Here is an 18,821-nt window from a genome sequence, read left to right on the forward strand (position 1 = left end):
TAGTCAAGAAGCTGACAACTTGTGTGGCCAGTGAGAGCTGCTCCTGCACCCAAGTGGTTGGAGCAAGGTCTCTCTTCAGTGATAGAGACAGCCTGTAAACTGGGCAGTACAGGACTGCTGATTAGGGAGCTACGTCACGGTTATGGGCAGTCTGAGAAGGGATTCTTTAGACTATCTTGACGAAGGACATACAAAATATCCATGAATTGGATTATATTCAAGGGACGCTGTCACACCCGTATAGGTCCTAGATGGTACTCTGATTATTTACCTGCAGCAATTGAGAAAAAGCCTTCAAATATTTAAGTTGATAAAACTCAAATTTAATATATTCTGCAAAACGCACTCTTCTTTACATGGAACAACACATTCAAAACATTAGCAGGAGTTCATGCTGAAGAAACGGCTAAACGCTGTGGAAGAATTACAGAACGTGGAGCAATTCCAAACCTAAATCAGACAGACTTAACAGGGTGGGGGGCACTGCAGCCCCAGCAGATCCATTACTCTACACTCAGCAGAATCACAAATATTTCTTTACTGACAAAAACATTCATCCTCAACGTTCCTAAGACCTATTGGTGTTTGCATGTTGCAGGGTTTTCCTGAGCGACCAGTAATTAGTGTGTGCCTGCATTTGATAATGTTATTTCAAGTCAAAGATAAATTACACATATTTTATACATCCCCCTGAAAAATAACGCTCTTCCTGGAACTGCTTACATCTGTTCAACAGACATGCAATTTGATGGCCCAAGAAATGACTTTCTATGAATTGTTTTATTAAAAAAAAAAAAAAACTTTTCATATGTATTTCAAAGGCTTATTTACAGTAAGTACAATCATTATCTTTGCAATCAGATACAGAGGCAGATATCTAGTTCAGTACACACGTGTAGCTCTCAGGATAATGTTATTTTAAGCTGCTTACATAGTTCCAAAATCCAAGATTTGTTCTGGTTGATACAGCTCTAATACGTGTAATTGGAACAAACAATGTGTTACAGACCCAAAGAACATCAAAAATAATCACTCCTGTGTTTTCATACTTAATGAGCCTTCCTTCCAACAGTTTATACTGTACTTGGTACCGTAACACATGAGCATCTAATAAAGACTTCCGTCAAAATTAGCAGATTCTCTTAACTAGGCATAACCTGATAGATTAAACTCTATAAAAGCATTTACTTTTTATTATGCTTAAAAAAATAATAGCATGTCTTGACTGCCTTTCAAGTGCCAAATTCACACCCTAGTGCATACACCCACCTGTCTCCCATTAAAAGCAATGGGAGATGCAGGATACCCAGAGTGTAGAGTCTGTGTGGCATTCACTAAGCAAAATGAAACACTGAGGGGGGAAAAAAGCAGATTTTGATAGAAGTTACAGTCAGCACCAGAAGGGGATCTCAGGAGCCCTGACTACCCTCCCCACATGCTTCTGACAACATCCACTGTGGGGAACTAAGGCAGACAGGAAGACAGGCAATGACACTGATTAGAAAGATCAGGGATTAGGAAGCACTGACATTATGGTGGGCCAAAAAGAGACAATACAGGAAGATAATAAGAAGGAGAACTGGCAATAACTGAGGAAAAAGACTGGAATTTACAATCAGAGAGGAAAAAAGATGATGTGAAGCAAAAGCAAGCATAAATACCAGGAGATGTACTAATTAGAGGCATCTTCCACTATGTTAAATAAAAAGTTGATTGTCAAAATACCTTCAGTAAATAGCAAACATCATGTGTGCCTCTAGTAAGTATATTTACTACTGCATACAACAGCCTGGGTGGTAGTCTCACATTGAGAGAGGACTCAACTCTTTATTCCTAATCCATCCCAGGCACTAATTACATTTGCTTGCAGCTTCTTCAAAAATATAATCACAGAGCACTAGTACTGCACTTGGCACAAACCAAAAGGCAGCTGCGATCATGCCCACAGTGTTTTGAAAAGGAAAATTACTCCACAAAAGCCCTGTAAAGACCTCCAACTCACCATACCCCAGACTCTTCAGAAACGCATTGCTGAAACTACTGGCAGCTACAGCAAAACCAGAACGGCGCTGAGTGCCCCAGACACTGTTTTGCCCTTATGGGACAACTCACGTGTAGGCAACAACCAGAAGCTCGCCAGTGAAGCCCAGCACAGCCAGCACAGCCCTGCTTCCTAGGGTAGAGGTGGGTTCAGAACAGGAGACTGCAATGGAGATTTGGGACAAAAACAAACGAACGTGGAAGGCAGCGAGAACGGGTACGTCCAACCCTCCTGAGCTCTATCAGTCCCTTCTACAATTACCAAGTCCTCCAATATGCTGAAAGACCAGATGAGGCTTTTTTCCCCAAACACATCGTTAACCCTAGGATGCCTAGAAATCTTCTCTTCCTGAGAAGATCTTCCTGACTGTCAATTCTCTCCCTTCCAGGGCTCTATAGAAACCATAGCTGTCTGACACAGCTTATTCCTCCAAAACAGCATTTTTCAAAGTTTCACTTTTAAAATCTGACCATTGTGAAACTATTGCTAAAGGGGAAACAACAGGGCTCTGGTTCTCAGCAGCAGCAGCCATGCATGCGTAGAGGGACCAGACAGAAGCTCTGCTGGTGGCACTGACAAAATTCATCCCTCCAAGGGCACCCAAACAGAGGGATTCACACGGCAGGGTCACAAAACCACTCTCACCTTCTACAGCAGCTCAACACCAGCCCTAACCAAATCAGAGGGAAGATGAACACACAAAAGGCAGCTTTGTTTTTCAGTCCTCACTGACTGAGCTATTTCCATTCCACCTTCCAGACCCACAGCCTCAAAGCAGCCATCAAGAGTCCGCACAACCCATCGCTTGGTTGCAACCCATCGCAGACGGGCTGCATTCCTGGAGCGTCATGTCTCAATGGAGGGCCGTGTCTCCTGAGGAGGGTGCAAGAGGCAAGAAGGGGCATCAGGAGTTGCAAGAAGGGGCATCAGGAGTTGCGGCCACAGATCTGCTCGATGTGGTCAATCTCTTTGGGACAGTCAGCAGACAAGATGAGTGGCGCATCCTCCGCTATCACAACATCATCCTCAATGCGCACACCGATGCCACGGAACCTCTCTGGGGCGCTCACATCGTCCTCAGGGATGTAAATGCCTGAAAGAAGGGAGGGAATTAAAACCCTCTCAGCACTCTTTAGAGCAACACCTCTCCCTTACTGCACAGCCATGAGAGCAGGGCTGGATTTTCAGCAACCTAACAGACCTTGACCCAAAGTTTAATAAGGAAAGCTGCCCGCTTTCCACACAATTGGGGCAGTTGGTGCAGAAAGAAAGGAAAGTCTCTTAGTGCGTACAGACTCTAGCATGTTAATAAAAAGTTTCACAATTACAGCTGGCCTTTCTGCGCTTCTTGCTCTCACAAAGATGATTTTAACAATGATCTGAACAGGAAAAGAGAAGATCCAAGCATTATATATCAGTTTCCAGCTGACAGCTCCAAAGCGAGTGACAAGCAGAAAGAAAGATTCATTGTGAAAGGCCACATTTGCAAAGAGAGGTTGTTAATGCCTATAATTGCAGACTGCAGCACTCAAGAGAGACTTACACTACCAGTAACTGGTAGCAGTTTAGTCACAGTAACACATACCACAGCATAAGTGAATCTACCCTGCTTCTCTGCACTGCAGTTGACCTGTGCTCCTGCGGGTTAAGCGTTAGCAGTTTGAGATCTGTATGCCAGGCTGCTTTCTGCTCTACAGACACCTTCTGAGAGCTCACTCTCACAGACTGTAACCTTGGCTGTACTTGGGAAGGAAATAACATTTTCCAATACCATCATGCATTTGGGAGGGAGATACCTTAAGGTTTTTTAATACTGTAATCATTTTTGATTTTGTAGGAAAGGACTTGAAAGCTTTGGTCAGAGGACCAATTAACTACTCAAAGAGATATTGTTACCCTTAGCGTTACATGTTTTTAGTCCAGCACCGACTGCTTATCTTTTTACCTGGTTCAATGGTTATCACCATGCCTGGCTGGAGTGGGAGCGATCGGGACATATCTGGGGTGTCATGTACATCCATGCCCAAGTAATGGCCCACATGATGCGGGCAGTACTTTCGAACAGCCTGGCAGAAGATAAAACAAGCGTCACTGAGATAGTTAAGCACAGCCCAACCTGTTGTTCCTATACAAAAGAGACAGAGCAGAGGAATATGCTTAGCAGTCTCACTGTCATTACTAGAAAGTCACCAGGGGCTGTCTTCCACTTACCAGAACTGGAGGGCCCTCAAAAACCCACCAATACTGGCTGCCTCTTCTGAGCCAACTGCAAATTACCTTTCCCCCCTCACTGAAAAGAACAGCCCAAGTACATCACCCCCCTCAACATGCCAGGCAAGGCTCCAGCTTTTGGCTCACTGAACTTTGCTACCTCAATCCTCTCCATCCCTTAAACATCCCAGCTCCACATTGCTCCTATCAACAGTTTCTGACAAACAGCAGCAGCTGACACAGCTGCTATGTGATGTGGTCAAGAGGTCTCCTGTGCGTTACGGAGAGGATGCTGTGTTGATTTTACTCAGAAGCTGCAGAATTTGAATCTACCTCTCCTGGGCGCTGACTCTCTGGCACCATCCTAATCCCCTCTCTCCAGAAAGGAGCTCCTTGTCAGCAGGAATCACAAGAGCTAATCTCTCCCTCTGCCCCCATGTCCCTCACATTCACTGCGGACTGAACTGCAGATGCTGGTCTCATCTGGCTGTGCTGCCGCCTGCTGAGAGAAACCAGAATGGCTTCTAATCGCAAGCAGGGACATGTGCTGTTCTTCTACCAGCGCTGCAGGACAATTAAATCTGGCAGAAATCTGTGTTGCTACCAAAGGGTAGTTCTGTCACCTGGTTCCTGCCATCCTTCTTGTGTGGCATCAGCAATCAGGCAGGTTTGCAGTGAGTGGGACCACAGAAGCTCCTCTAACTGCAAACTAGCACTGTTTTATTTGCAGGTCCAGTTTTGAGGCAGACCAGTTCCCCAATCTGTTCATCAAGTAGCTCTGTGAATCCCAACGCTGGCCCAAAGAAGTGCAGAAGAGGCAGCAGGTGGAAAGACAGAAGACAAAGCTGCACTTTTTGGTGGCAGTGCAGATTTATACCTTGTTAAACATATCACAAAACTAGGATCGAATGACTGCAGTCAGCCCAGAACCTGGACTTTCACGTTAGTGGCAATTTCTCTATTGGACCCTTCAAGCTGTCTGTACTCTAAAGCCGTATCTACAATAACAAGTAGCTCAGACTAATGCGAATGGAACTGCAGAGTGAAATAGCAGGTTCTGAGGGACCAGCATCCATACTGCATGGCCTTCATGCCCACTAGGGGTTGGAATATATCCTCCAGTTTAGCTTCATCTAAAAGAAATTCAGCTCCTGTGCTGAGACCAGCCCATAACACAAATTAAAGCATAGTAAATGAGGACAACCAGAAGATTCACTTTAAGAGCATGCTCCTGATACAAAGTAAACCACTAATGTAACCTAAAGAGGCAACAGTCAGTCCCAGTGAAGAGAAAAAAAAAACTTCAGGTACCTTGAAAAAGTGGCTCTCAGTGATGCTGCTCTTTAGGATTCCCAGCTCTTTCAGTTTCTGTCCAATAAGGCTCAGCATGAGGCTGTAGATATTCTCTAGACTCACACCTGGGGAGCAGAGGCTCAGGCAAGACTTCTGGATATCCAGGACAGCCTGGTATAGTTCTGCTTGGGGTTCAGTGAACCTGAAAAACCAGTGAGAAAAGGAACAAAGGGCGTTTTTCACAATGAAACCCTCTACCCAGAAGCTGTTTTGGGGACAGACTCAGTTCAATGCTGGAGCAGGAAAAGAGAGAAAGAAAAGCAACTGGCTCCTTATATGAAAGGCCAGACAAGACATCAGTGCAACGAGCCCTTCCATACGCTGGGTAGAGGTAGAATTACTTGGCTGACATCCTAACCTCGAAGCAGAGCAGCGCAAACCTATTACTGGAAAAAGAACGCGCTTGAGCAAAAACACTGGAATCAAACACACAACCACAAGGACACTATACCAGCTTACTCACAACTGCCACAGCCATGTACAGGTCACCTAAACTCCTGTTCCCTTACACCCAACCAGAGTTAGCAACAGCTGAATGAAGAATTACAAGAGCCTTCTCTGCACCTTACGCATACCTCTGTATCTTAAAATAGCAATAATCTCACATGTTCATGCAGTAATTTAATGAGGCAGTGGGGAATATAACTCTTCATGCTGCAAGACTGGTTTATATAATTTGATAACTTTAAAGAACCATAGATTGGGACATATTAAGACTATTCACACACACAAACTACATACGCACACTCTTATTATGAACTACTAATCATTTCAGAGCTTCTCACAGTCCTTCAAGACCACCTTGTGTCAGCAGCCTACCTTCCATTGATGGGCCAGGTACGCGTGATGTCACTTACATAGCAGGAAGACTCACATCCACCATCTAGCAAAACCAGTTCACCATCCTGGAGAAGAACAGGAAAAAATGCCCTGTGAGTCAGTCCAGCTATCAAGTTCATTTCTCTGCCTGAGATCAGGCAAGGAAATTATGTATTTATTTTTGCAAAGCAACTGCAGAGGTGCATGTCTAGGTGATGCTGTTTATAAATAGGCTCCTCCAGTTGGATGGTTTCTCTGCAAGGTAGTCTCTGACTATTCTAATTATCTAGAAAGCCTGAACTCTAACATGCTGATTTTCGAACACTTTTTTTTTTTTTTTTTTTTTTTTGAGTAAAAGGAGACATTTCCCTTGAGCTGTTTGTGGCTCTGAAACGCTAGCCCCATTCACCCTGGATCTCCTACTCCAGCAAGCTGCACCAGACACCCTTGTACTTCTCTGCCAGAGTAGAGGAGGCCTGAAGATAGCATTGCTTCAGCTCTCAAGAGAAGATGAGGCAGCACAACAGGGCCAAGCAGAGTTGGACCCCTACTACCACGACAATACTCAATACTTGTGATGTCACGCGCATTTAGAACCACAATACACCCACTGCCACAGAAAATCTTAAGAGAAAAGTCTCTCTTGGAGATACCTTCCAAATTAGATACTTTATTATGCCAGCTGACAACAAAATCTGTAGGAGGCAGCACACAAAGGAAAAAAAAAAAAAAAAAAAAGCAGGAGTCAAGTTTGTGGGTTTAACCTCCTACCTACCAGACTCTGAAAAACTAGTAAGAGGGATTTAAAGCAACTTTAATGGAAGCAACTGGAGTTACACAAGCATGCTTGACCTTGGACAACAGTACAACAAATGAGGGTTCTTTCTGCCAAAAGCAGCCTGTCATATGTATGTGCCTCTGTGCAGATCATTTCAAGGTCTGCTAGCATGCCAGCTTCAAGAAAAGACAATGCTAGCAGGAAAGCTTCACCCTGCATTAACGCAGAGGAAAAACATGCTCCACTGAAAAGTCAGTCATGAATACAGCAATGGGGGAATACTGCTCCTCAAAATACCTATACGAATCTGAAGATTTTTTGTCAGGAAAGCTGGATGCAGATTTAAATCATGAATACAAACTTCTGAAAATAAGGCAGATATGTTAACTTACCTACCGTCTAATCTGCCTCTCTCAACAATTAATGCTGTTCCTCTTTTCCCTGCTTAGTCCTCTTCCCTGCTTTGCTAGGCTACATGGAGTCTGAAATGCTTTTCTGCTTAGCCAGAGAAGAAATACGTTACTGCACCTTACGTTGCAAAGCAAAGCCAAGCAATGAAAGTGACGGCAGAAGTGCCCAAAGTGCCTTTGGTCTGCCCTGCTGCAGTTGCCCCCCTCTTCTGTGAGGTTAGCAATCCACCCAGTGCTGCAGGCTGCTAACACAGGGACACCAGAAACACGTGGCGTAGGCAGACATGCTGGTTAAATGGAGTATTTGCAAGCTTGTCTGCAAGCCCTTCCACTCTTCAGAAAACAGCAGCAGCTAGTGCAAAGAGAATAGAAAGAGACTGGAAAGAGCAGTTATCTGTCACTGACAATAAAGCTAACCAAAGCAGGATTCCTTTTGTCTGCTCACATGAAAGCATCCATTAAAGTGTTTTGATGTGTTCAGTCAAAACGGGGAACCACTAGGGGACGCATATGGGGACAGTACGTCACTGTACTGCTTTTTAAGTAACTGGACAGGATTTGGCTTACCTTGATGAGTTGATTATTTTTCACATAGTGCAAGGTGTTGGATCTATTGCCACCAGCAACAACAGGAGGATAAGCCAAGATGTCAGCACCACGAGCCCGGCACTCGAATTCGAACTGAAACACCAATTCAAAGAGGAAGAGTGCTGATTCAGGTGACATACTGCCCTGGGGCTATTATAACCCATGCCCTACAATCATCATCTTAATTTTTACAGCATAAAGCAAAAACGGATGGCAGGTTTATTAAATGAAAGCAGTTAAGGGAATTTCCAAGAACACTGAAGGAAAAATACAGAACAACCCACTTTTCAAAAGGGCCTTTTAAACCCACATCCAGGCTCATGGAAGCTCTCTCTGGTACAAGCTGGTAAATACTGTATCGAGTGTTCACTGGGTCATAATACATTCGTGTGACGATTTGTGCTTATATAAAGTAATGCTCTCAATTCCTATACATCTCTGCAAATTTTCAAAGATCCTAAACGTCAGCATAATATCAGCTGTGTTTTGTTGTTTAAAATTATAAAGTATTAGCATATTTAGACCAGCATCTATTTTTATGATCCTGTCCAACCGGTAGGAAGGTTTGAAAGTGTGCCCTACCTTGATATCAGAGGGGAAAAAAAAAAAGAGCAAACGAAAACAAACATTAGAAAAGTGCAACGTAATGCTAATTTGCTACTTTCATCAATGCTTATCAGTTGTAATTCTATCATCTATAATGAGTTTCATTAACTGCGGATAAGCTCTTTGCATGTCGAAAGACAGGAAGATCCAAATGCTCCCTGGATTCTTATACAGGGTGGGGGGAAACGGTAGAAAACCTCTACTGAAAGCGTACACACAACTCAGGATTTTCTGTTTGGTGGGCTGATATGATTCCAGAGCTCTCAATCTGCTTAGATAAGGCATGCTTTGAACTCTTGCCCAGGAGGTACACTCCCAGCTCACCCAAACACAGATGCAGCAAATTCCTCTTTTTCCCAGCATTTCTGAATTTAGCCATTTTTGTCTCCCTTTGCCGCTTATTCTCTTCTGTCCTCTTCATCCCCCCCCCCACCATGTTCTCTCTTCCCCTTTTCTCCCAGATTGCTACTTCCCTCGACTAAGTTGTATACTCTCTTATTGCAAGTCTTCATTTAGCTTCCCACTAGCACTGATGGGATCACTTGCTGCAACATTCAGGGTTCTCTGAAAGAATCGGGCCGGCATGCTCAAAGAAGGGGTTAGGAAAACCCCCCTGAACTTTGTGGCCAGCCCCTACACGAGAGTAACAGTTTAATACAGCTACCAGTCAGAAGATACATTCCTTTAATTCCAAGGGTAGAAAAATGTTATTATTATTATTAAAAGTCCTCACAATGTTGACATTTCCTAGCACACTGCAAAACAGTCTACTGCAACACTGACTTAATTCAAAGAAGTCGTCCAAACAAAGCTGCAGTTCTTGGCTGAGGAGTGCTAGGGGCACGTCCAAGGAACCACAAGAACTGGGTAAAGGAGAAACGCGCTACAGTGGCAGACACGTTATGGGAAACCTGACACTCTTTGAGCTTTCTGGAATGAGAAACAACATCCAAATCTTCTACCTCACCTCCAGCTACAAAATACTTACCTTTGCATACAGAAATGCTTCATCTACTGGGGATTTGCTGGCAAACATTGTCTCTATGAAAGCCTAGTGAAAAAACAAAGAAAAAAAAAAAAAAAGAAAAGCCTTTCAGTTAGCATAGGAGCCTGAATTTGAGAGAAAGAGCTCTTCTTTTACTCCCCTCCCACCCCGTCTTTTGAGTAAAGCCTAAAATCAGCTGGCCCAGAACATAATAATCAGAGGAAGCTGAAAATACAGAGCGCTGCAAAGACTGGAACCAACAAAACTGTATACCCCCACAGAACTGTACTTAGGGGCTAATGGTTTTTGAAAAAAAGGATTAGATGATTGAGGCTGATCCCACAGATTGGCATTATACATGTTCTCTCACCTGTGGAATCTCTTATGTCTAACAGGAGCACATTGTGCAGCTTGTCCTTCAGAGAAGTACTAGCTGTCTCTCTTTTTTATACCTGGCTATCTATTTTAATAATATTTTAAAAGCAGAATTGCCTTTGAGATCTCCATCAGTTTTTTTTTTTTTTAAATTGGCCAATGAGTTCAAGAGGTACTTGAGGAGGGAGGGGAACGGACAGATACGCGCAGGCAACATGTTCACAAAAATCCTGTTTCCTTGAAAACAACAGGATAAACGGGAGAGAAAACAGCCTGCAAAAGGAGAAGGGAAGCTGGGGAAGGAATACAAGAGGGCACCCCTGTTCCTGAACAGATACTGTTTTTAAACAAAGTCAAACAGCTACTGACTTGTTTTCAGCTACTGACTTGTTTTGGCTGGAATTATGCTAAATGAGAGAACCTGGTAGTCCAAGCAGTACCTGGTAGTCTTTCTCCTTGTGATGTGGACGGAGTTGAGGCCGGCTAATGTTTGACAGCCAGCAGTTAAGTAACTAATAGACCAGACCAAAGTTACTGCTCCAACCTAGCCCGTCCTATCATACCCATCCCCTTGATTAAGGGAATGCACTGGGTCATTATGCAAGCACATGACCCCATACCTCTGCCGTCACCTGTCCAGCAATCTTCATCCTTTCAATCTCAGCAGGAGATTTGATCAGCCGAAGGTTTTGCACTAGGCGTCGGATGCCTTGGATGTGGTTTTTGCTCCGAGCTTTTATCTCCGTCAGGGGCTGCAGGTAGTCAGAGTGCAGCTGTGTATGCACTGGCTTGGTCAAGTCATACCAAACCACGTTTGACTCACCTGGAACACAAAACAGAGCTGACACAGACAAAGAAAAAAGTAGAAATATCCTGATACTGAACAAACTCACTCCTCTTAAATTAGATCTGTTGCTGCTATGTTTGAAAAGTTAATTTCTTCCGAATCTGCAGTGTGGTCACAGACCAGATACACACTGTCACAGAATATTAATTATCCCTTCAAAACCTGGAAGATCAGTAATGCATGATGACATGTAGATTTGACAAATCTCTACCTGTATGCAAACTCTGGGTTTTTTTTTTTTTTTTTTTATGATCATCACCGATCCTGCATAGATATATTCAGAGTTTGTGTATCATACACAAAGTTTAATTTGTATAAGACAGGCAAACTGTTGCATTGCAATGGTGCATGTTTTGAACCACTCCCTAGCCTGCCCTCTCTGAGGCTGCAAGACAATTTACCTTTCACTCATAACATGGAAAGGGGGTCATTATCAATTATGCTTCAGAGCATCTTTGGGGAAGAACTGCTTATTTCAGCCATTCAGAGATGAACTCACTGAGACAAATGTATTTACTTTTGTTGAAATTTATTCAGAACACCAGGGTTAGCACCCATGTTTTACCCACAGAAGGTCTTTACTGGGAACAAGTAGAAAAGCCATGCTGAGTCAGAGCAAAGGTCCACCTAGGCCCTCTTTGGTGACAGTAGCCATTAGCAGATGCTCCCAAAGCCTGTACAAAACTGGGCATTTATGCCCCTTAGCACTCCTTCTCCACTTCCAGATTTCTTTTCAAGGCTACATCATCGCGATTAACTGCTCTTCATGGATCTCTCTCCCATGGAACTAACAACTTTTGACTCCCTTTATACTTTTGACTTTCTAAACATCATGCATGTTCCACAACTTAAAAAGCGTACTTCAAAAGTAATTCATTTCATTTATTTTAAAGCTGCCCCTGATCATTTTATTCAGTGCTCCCTTTGTTTGTAAATTACGAAAAATAGCGACTAATCACTCCTCTTCACCTTCTCCATGCCTTCCATATCCATATACATCTCTCTCATACCTCACCCTCGGTTTTCTTTTTCAAGTAGTACACTTTTGTTTACCATGTGTCTCCTCAAGTAACAGTTTTCTGTAATTTCATCATCCTTGTTGCCCTTTCTGTGCCTTTTCTATTTTCAATATATCCTTTTTGAAATAAAAACAAAGTAGAATCAGGCCTGGTATTTAAGACTACAGCATTTACTCTATTTATCTGTGTAATTGCCCAAGCACTTGCCCTTTTTACATTATCATAAGCTTTCAGCTAATAATTTATCATATTCACTTTATAACGCACTTAAGTTCACTCTGAATTATATATATGGCGGCCCTAAGGTGATGTTAGATGCAACAGAACAAACCTAAAGGATAGTAATCTTCATTTTTCAGGGAGTAAGTCAGTATCTAGCTGACAAAGGTGAGGGGACTAACAACCTCCCTGGGTAGGTCATTATCGAGTCTATTTTGAAGTTTCTTCAACTTTTCTGTGCTTCAGCTGGTTCTGGCTCTGTCAGCAAAAAGACGTGACAAAAACAGTAACCAGGTTTATCAACCTCTCTCGTTTGTTCTGTTCCTTAAATTTCACAGACATGCACCCTGGCACATGCATGAGCACACAAGTAATTCAGAGGAGAGGAAAAAAACTAGTATATTCAAACATATATTTCCATTGGTACTCCTCACGAAGCTAACAGGAATATTTGGTTTTCTAATAAAGAGGAACCACAACTGTGTTCAGTATAGTCAAGGACACTTTGAGGAAGGTAAGAGAGGAAATAAACTAGTTTAACATATGATCTTTCATAGAAGAATTTGATGCATGCAGCACCTAGACAACGACTCAGGTATGACAGCCAGAATCTGTGGAGGAAATAGTTGTTATCACATCATTGGGCTTCTAAAATAAACGTAATGTACCTGAAAGGCAGCGGACTAACCAGAACTTTCCACAAACAGATCGAATCCAGAATAGGCAGGAGCAGCAGAACAAGCCTCTCACCTGCACAGATCACCTCTAAGTTAACAATTACTCTCATTGTGCGGGGTAGAAGATAGGGAATTCCTACTGGCTAGCTTTAGGTGCCTAAGTTAGACATCCAACTTAAGAGCCTGGATCTTTTCTACAGTCAGTCAATAATGATGGGTTGCCTCTCATGCAGGCAATTCAGAGCACCTAAATAAGACCCTCCTCCTCTCCACTGATGCTACCATCAGCAGAGGCTCCTAAATCAGGCATTTAAATTAGACACCTACAGCTAGGCAGCACAATTGCTTCCCGGAGCATTAACATGCTTGGAAGAGGAAAAGAAAATCCATCGTTGAGGCCAAACAGCAACAACTAGCATGAAGGAGAAATCTTTCAGCTGCCTGTGTCACCCTTTCCCACTTCTTGGCACCTCCCCAGGCTCATTTCCAGATTTGAGCTGCAGTCACAGGCCACTTTCCACACGCACACAGACCTACACCTCTCATCTCATTCCCTCCCCTTCGTTTTTCATTACCTTTCAGTTTGGTCACCAAGTGCCTGAACTCCTCAATAGTGTAAGCTTCATCTACTCCTGTAAGAGCAACAGCCCCGTCTGTGCCTGATCGGGGCCCATCCCACAGCTCTCGGCTTGGATCTCTTCGGGGCACAAAAAGGATGGCCTTGTGGGAGGGCAGCGCTTTGCCAGGAAGGCTCTGCAGCACCAGGATGCTGTCAGGCTCCTGGAACCCACAGAGGTACAGAAAGTTAGTGTCCTGGTGGAAAACGTAGGGGATGTCATTGCTCATGTAGTACGTAGGGTTGGATAGCAGAATCACTGTATGGTCCAGTCCATCCCAAGCATGGGCCTCCTTCTGGATCAGTCCCATCAACTTGTGTCGGCGAAGAGCATATTCCACCTGTGACAATCCTGGGGTTACCTCCCCTATGAACGCAAATCAGATCAGAAAGAGAAATTCAACGCACTCATATTTTACTAACCTCATGCCCAATCCCTGCCTGCTCCCTTGATGCCTTTCATATGCATGGCTTAACTATGGTCCCTCATTAACCTTGCCTTTGCTCTTTCATGCACCTCTTCAGCTCCCACCCCTATACACGTCCTCACTCGGTCTGCTCCCTCTGTCACGCAAAGAGAGAAATTCTACTTTAAATCAATCCAATCTTTCTGTTTTATGCTTCTGGGCAAAGGCAGAAACCACAAACTGACCCAGCACATATAAACAAACACCGCAAGCATGGAGGGAACAAAATTCTGGCAGGTATGATTTTCAGAAAGGTATGGAAAAAAAGGGGAAGGGGCTAGGCAACATGAACTTTGACTCTGACGGAAACCGGTGGTTTTTATGGCATCTGGACGTTGAACAGAAGATTACCTCTGCAGGTTTAGTGTTAATTTCATCCGATAAAGCCAGAATGTCTCTTCAGACAGACACTAAGTCAACTCATAAAGTAGCTGGTTCTAAAGCTGAAGGGGCGGACTGAACGTTACAGATTCTGTGGGAGATCAGTCACACACACAGAGGTTGTCCTTGCAGAGTTTAACCAATCATGGGATTCCAGGTAGCAGTAAATCATGACTTCCAGGCTGGCGTCACCCTCTGATTAAGAAAAGGAATCTTCTCCAGCACAGACCTAGCTGCTCTCAACAGCTACAATTAGGAGTTTTGTGAAGTTAAATGCTGTATTGCCTACGGACTTTAATGAAACAACTACTCTTAGATGAAAGTATGTTTTATATTGCTCCAGTCACAAAGAACAAGGGGTACAGAGATCAAGAAGTTAACAGAAACTGGACTGAAGTTGAAAGAACAGCCAACAATGCTCCAAGTATGTACTTTCAAAAATCTGACACTCCTTTAACTACAATCTAAATTAATGCCTTAAGCAGAACTGTGGCCAGCGTCCTGTTTTGATATAATTGCTTTTTCATAGTGTCAACTTCTACTTTCATAATCTTTTCTTCCTACTCAATGTATTACAGAGCAACAATTATAGGATTAAAATTGAATTTTGATTTGTACTGTAAGTGGATTCTTTAAATAACTGCTTTCTAAACAAAAAAGTTTGTATGGGGAAGGGAGATTCCATCCAGATTTTTTTTTCCGACAAAAGAGAATCCAAAAACTTGTTGCCTTTGTAAAAATCATTGTATTTGCTTTGAACTCTACATCTTTTCACCAACATACATCCACAACACCTATTTGGCCTAAAAGTCTTATTTGTTTTCACCTGTAGATTTAGAAATTACATAGAACACAGAAATTGTTGTAATGCAATCTGACTCCATGGTTCTGCCACAGTCTGCTACAAATTTCCTATGCTCTACTGCATTCCAGTCAGGTTTCTAACTACTGCAAACAGCCCAGTGATGTTCAGAAGTTGTAACACAGTGGAATTTGGGAATGCCATTTGCCTTCCAACTGTGAGGCACGTAAACTCTTTTTGCCTTAAGGGTGCTTTTTAAAAACAATAATTGCAGTAAGACAATGCCTTACTGTTTCAAAGAAAACAACACTCGTCTGTTAAACAGAAAATTACTGCAGGCAGCTAAAATCAATCTCCAGTATTTCAGCTGTGAGTAGTTTTTAAGCATCAGTCTCATTTACTGTACCCTGTTAATCAGGGCCCTGAGCAACCTGATCTAATATTGAAGGTAGCTGAGGTTTGAGCAGGGGAGTGGATCTGACGACTTCTTGAGGTTCCTTCTGACCTGAATTATTCTACAATTTATACATATGTTATACACCCCCGCCCCCATTCTCTCTGTATATATAGCTGCAGAAAAAGTACACAGCATATTTTCCTGGACTCATTCTTGAATATATTTTTTACTTTCTTTTTTTTTTTTTTTTAAGTTTTTATCGCTGTCACCTCACATCTACATGCTCATTGTCCCTAATCTCACAACCCTGCACACTCTCAACTGCTTTTCCATCAGTACCTGCTAACCTTATAGTGACTAGTCTCCCTTTCTTCTTCGTAGCTTGAAGGCCTTTCTGAAAAGAACATGCTTCTTAAGCAAGTGGCGCTCATCTCTCAGTAAGTCTCTCTCCAAACTTTTTCTGAATTGCACCTCTCTTTTTTGACTCACAAGATGTTGTACATGAAGTATTCTGGTAGTTTAGTCTATGCAAAAGAGTCTTCCCTAATATAAACCATACTGCACTTGCAGGACAATTTGCTTACAAGATGCCACTGCCACAAAACATCTACAGTGCTTTAATCAGTGACACAGAACACTCCTTGGGAAAAAGGTAAAAAAGCCAACATGTAAGCTTATTTTTGGAATCGGTATCACCTCAGACAGGGAAACTACTAAATAGTTACTACCTAATGAAGCTAATCATAAACAGGTGAAATCATGGACACCTGCATCATGCTGCAAATCAATACTCTGTCCTAATCATTATCTCAGGAAAACAGAGGAAAGAAAGAATACCAATGACTGGCTCGTACAGGGCCTGAAACCTAACCTGGTTTGAGAAGGTGTGGGTGTGTGAAGGGGCTGGGCTGACCCAAATACCGGTTTGGAATCTTCTTCTGCTGGGCAGGCTGGAGGGAAAGTCTCCGGAGAGCCCATGACTTGCAAGCTAGAGGAAAAGAAATACATCACATCAAGGTAAAAGACCTTTCCAAATATCAAATTGCAAAATTACACTCCAGTCATCTGACTCTTAATAGCATTAATTCAACCTCTATCACAAAAATATCCTTTCTTAACTTTTCAACTTGTTGCACGTACGTTTGCTCATAAAATTGTCATTGTACACAACTCAACTAATGATCAAATATCCATAAAACAGATTAAAAGAAATCAACATACTTAAATACTGACAAACCAGCACAGAAACACAGAAAGCTAAGCCAGTTTGCACACGCTCAGTTTCAACATCTTGCGTTCGTGATGTGCTCAGTGTTCTCCCTCCCTCGCTCCCCTCAGACACTGCAAGGTTTGAAGCATCACAATCACCCAGGTCGCCTGCATATCAGCATGTCTTGATTACACCCTCAAAAACCATCTCCTATGTAACAATCAGCGTTTAGAGCCTTTCCAATTCTTTTTTAACTAAAAAGAAGCCATCAAATACTACTGCTTTTACAGTAATGTACAAATTTTTTTGGAGGGAAGATACTCAAGTTTCCCTCATCTGTTATGCATCTAGCTTACTTAGCAGCAATATTTGCCAAACTGGAAAAAATTCCTCAGGAGCATAGTTATGTACCCCATTTCCAATCTCACAAACCACTTATGCTGCCAAAGAAAACAGCTTTACGCAAGGCAGCTGTGTGTGAATTGGGGAGCTGGAGGAGGGCACAATAAGACGCAAGATAAAATTAAATACCGTGAAATATGTCTCTCTCTGCTGGCCCTAACAAACCTTACCAACTCCGGATTTCTCAACTACATTTGCAATTGAAGTATTGCTTATGTCTAGATACAAGTTATCAAACACAGGCAAGGAGACGGTAATCAGTTTCCTAACCTCTAACAGCTGATGTTTTGTTAACTAATTCTTTTACGTCACTTGCCACGTGCCTACTATAAAATCAATTTATGCAGCTCTGGCACAGTACCGGATTCTCAGCAGAAGTGATAATCAGCTCTTTGATGGCATAAGCAAGCGTAAAGCTGTTGCACATGGACACAAGAAAAAAAGCTGCCTACCTTTCAGGAAGCCAAGACACAGGGACTTATGCATAGACTGTATGCACAGACTGGATTTTCTGAGAGAACCAATATGACTATCTACTAAACAAAGATTATTTATGTAGGACAACTGAATATCATAGCTTAAAGTATACTATCTGTTTCAGTATGTGATGTCTGACTGCCACAACAGTCTGGAAATTTAAACAATAAAGTATAATTACTGCTTTCTGTGCAGTCTGAACCGAGACAGCTTTCACTTGTGTCTACCTACCTACAGGGAAGACAAACAGGACATCTCGCAGCGAGACAAGAGAACACAACAGGCATCAAACAAAACAACGTTTTGAACACAGCGGGCAGCTTTCCAAATTGTTGCTTTATTTTTCAAGTAAGAACTCGTCCTTTCCTCAGATTTATCCACGACCGGAGCCACGACTTCGCCGCCGAGTCACCTCCCCCCCGCGCCCACCGCAACGCCGCAGGGAGCAGGACGCGAGCGCGGCCCCCAGCTCGCCCGGCCCCGAGCGCCGCCGGGCCGCCAGCGATGGACGGCAACAGGCTCTGAACGGCGACAACGCTTAACGCGACAGTAGCCCCCCGCCCCGGCGCTCCGGGCTCTCCCCGGGGCCCTGGGGACAGAGGCAGCCCCGGCCAGGGCCGAAGGGGGCAGCAGGGCCTGGTGGCACCGGGCCGCTGAGGTGAAGCGAGGCGGGAGGAAAGGAGTCTCTGACCTGAGAAGCCGCGCCAGCCCCTCACCGCCGGGACGAGCCTCTGGGCCGCCAAGCGCGACATGGCTGCGGCGCGCCGCGCCCCGCCAGACCCCCTCCGTCCCCCCCACCCCCACCCCACGCCGGCCCGGCGCGCACATTGCGGGGCCTTCCGCCGCCGGCGCGCACGGACGCCACCAGCGCCTGACGCCATCGGCGGGCGCCGCCGCCCCGCCCGCCGATGCCGCCAATGAGCGGCGCAGCGCTGCCTTAGGTGCCCGCGCCGACCGCCTGCCCCGCGCCCCGCTCGGGCGGGACGCGCGGCGGGACGGTCGCGGCCCCGGCGGCGGTGAGGAGAGGCGGGCGACGCCACTGAGGAGAGCGACGCCCGCACCTCAGGGAGGTCGGCCGTTTAACGGCCACCTCCGCTTCTAGAACGTTCCGGCCGCTGCGCGGCGGCGGGGTGGGGGCGGG

General features: G+C 44.1%; 1 protein-coding gene across 1 annotated transcript; it reads right to left on the reverse strand.

Moving 5' to 3' along the window:
- Window positions 1-788: 788 nt before the first annotated feature.
- XPNPEP3 (X-prolyl aminopeptidase 3) lies at window positions 789-18,556 on the reverse strand. The gene is made up of 10 exons (XM_068941253.1): window positions 18,372-18,556; window positions 16,463-16,579; window positions 13,504-13,911; window positions 10,787-10,989; window positions 9,795-9,857; window positions 8,180-8,293; window positions 6,425-6,510; window positions 5,564-5,747; window positions 3,987-4,107; window positions 789-3,134 (listed from the first exon to the last, which is right to left on the reverse strand). Exons 1-10 carry the CDS (start codon window positions 18,430-18,432, stop codon window positions 2,968-2,970), a joined length of 1,524 nt encoding a protein of 507 aa, XP_068797354.1. The 5' UTR covers window positions 18,433-18,556; the 3' UTR covers window positions 789-2,967.
- Window positions 18,557-18,821: the final 265 nt, after the last annotated feature.

The sequence above is a fragment of the Struthio camelus genome, chromosome 1, assembly GCF_040807025.1.
Source record: "Struthio camelus isolate bStrCam1 chromosome 1, bStrCam1.hap1, whole genome shotgun sequence".
Taxonomy (NCBI): Eukaryota; Metazoa; Chordata; class Aves; order Struthioniformes; family Struthionidae; genus Struthio; species Struthio camelus.

What these genes read in the sequence shown, in the direction of transcription:
- XPNPEP3 (XM_068941253.1), bottom strand. Translation starts at nt 18,432, where the DNA reads ATGTCGCGCTTGGCGGCCCAGAGGCTCGTCCCGGCGGTGAGGGGCTGG. An exon ending in CCCACACCTTCTCAAACCAG is followed by an intron (nt 13,912 to 16,462) that starts GTTAGGTTTCAG and finishes TTGCGTTCATAG; the next exon opens with GGGAGGTAACCCCAGGATTG. An exon ending in CTGGACAGGTGACGGCAGAG is followed by an intron (nt 9,858 to 10,786) that starts GTATGGGGTCAT and finishes TTTTTTCACTAG; the next exon opens with GCTTTCATAGAGACAATGTT.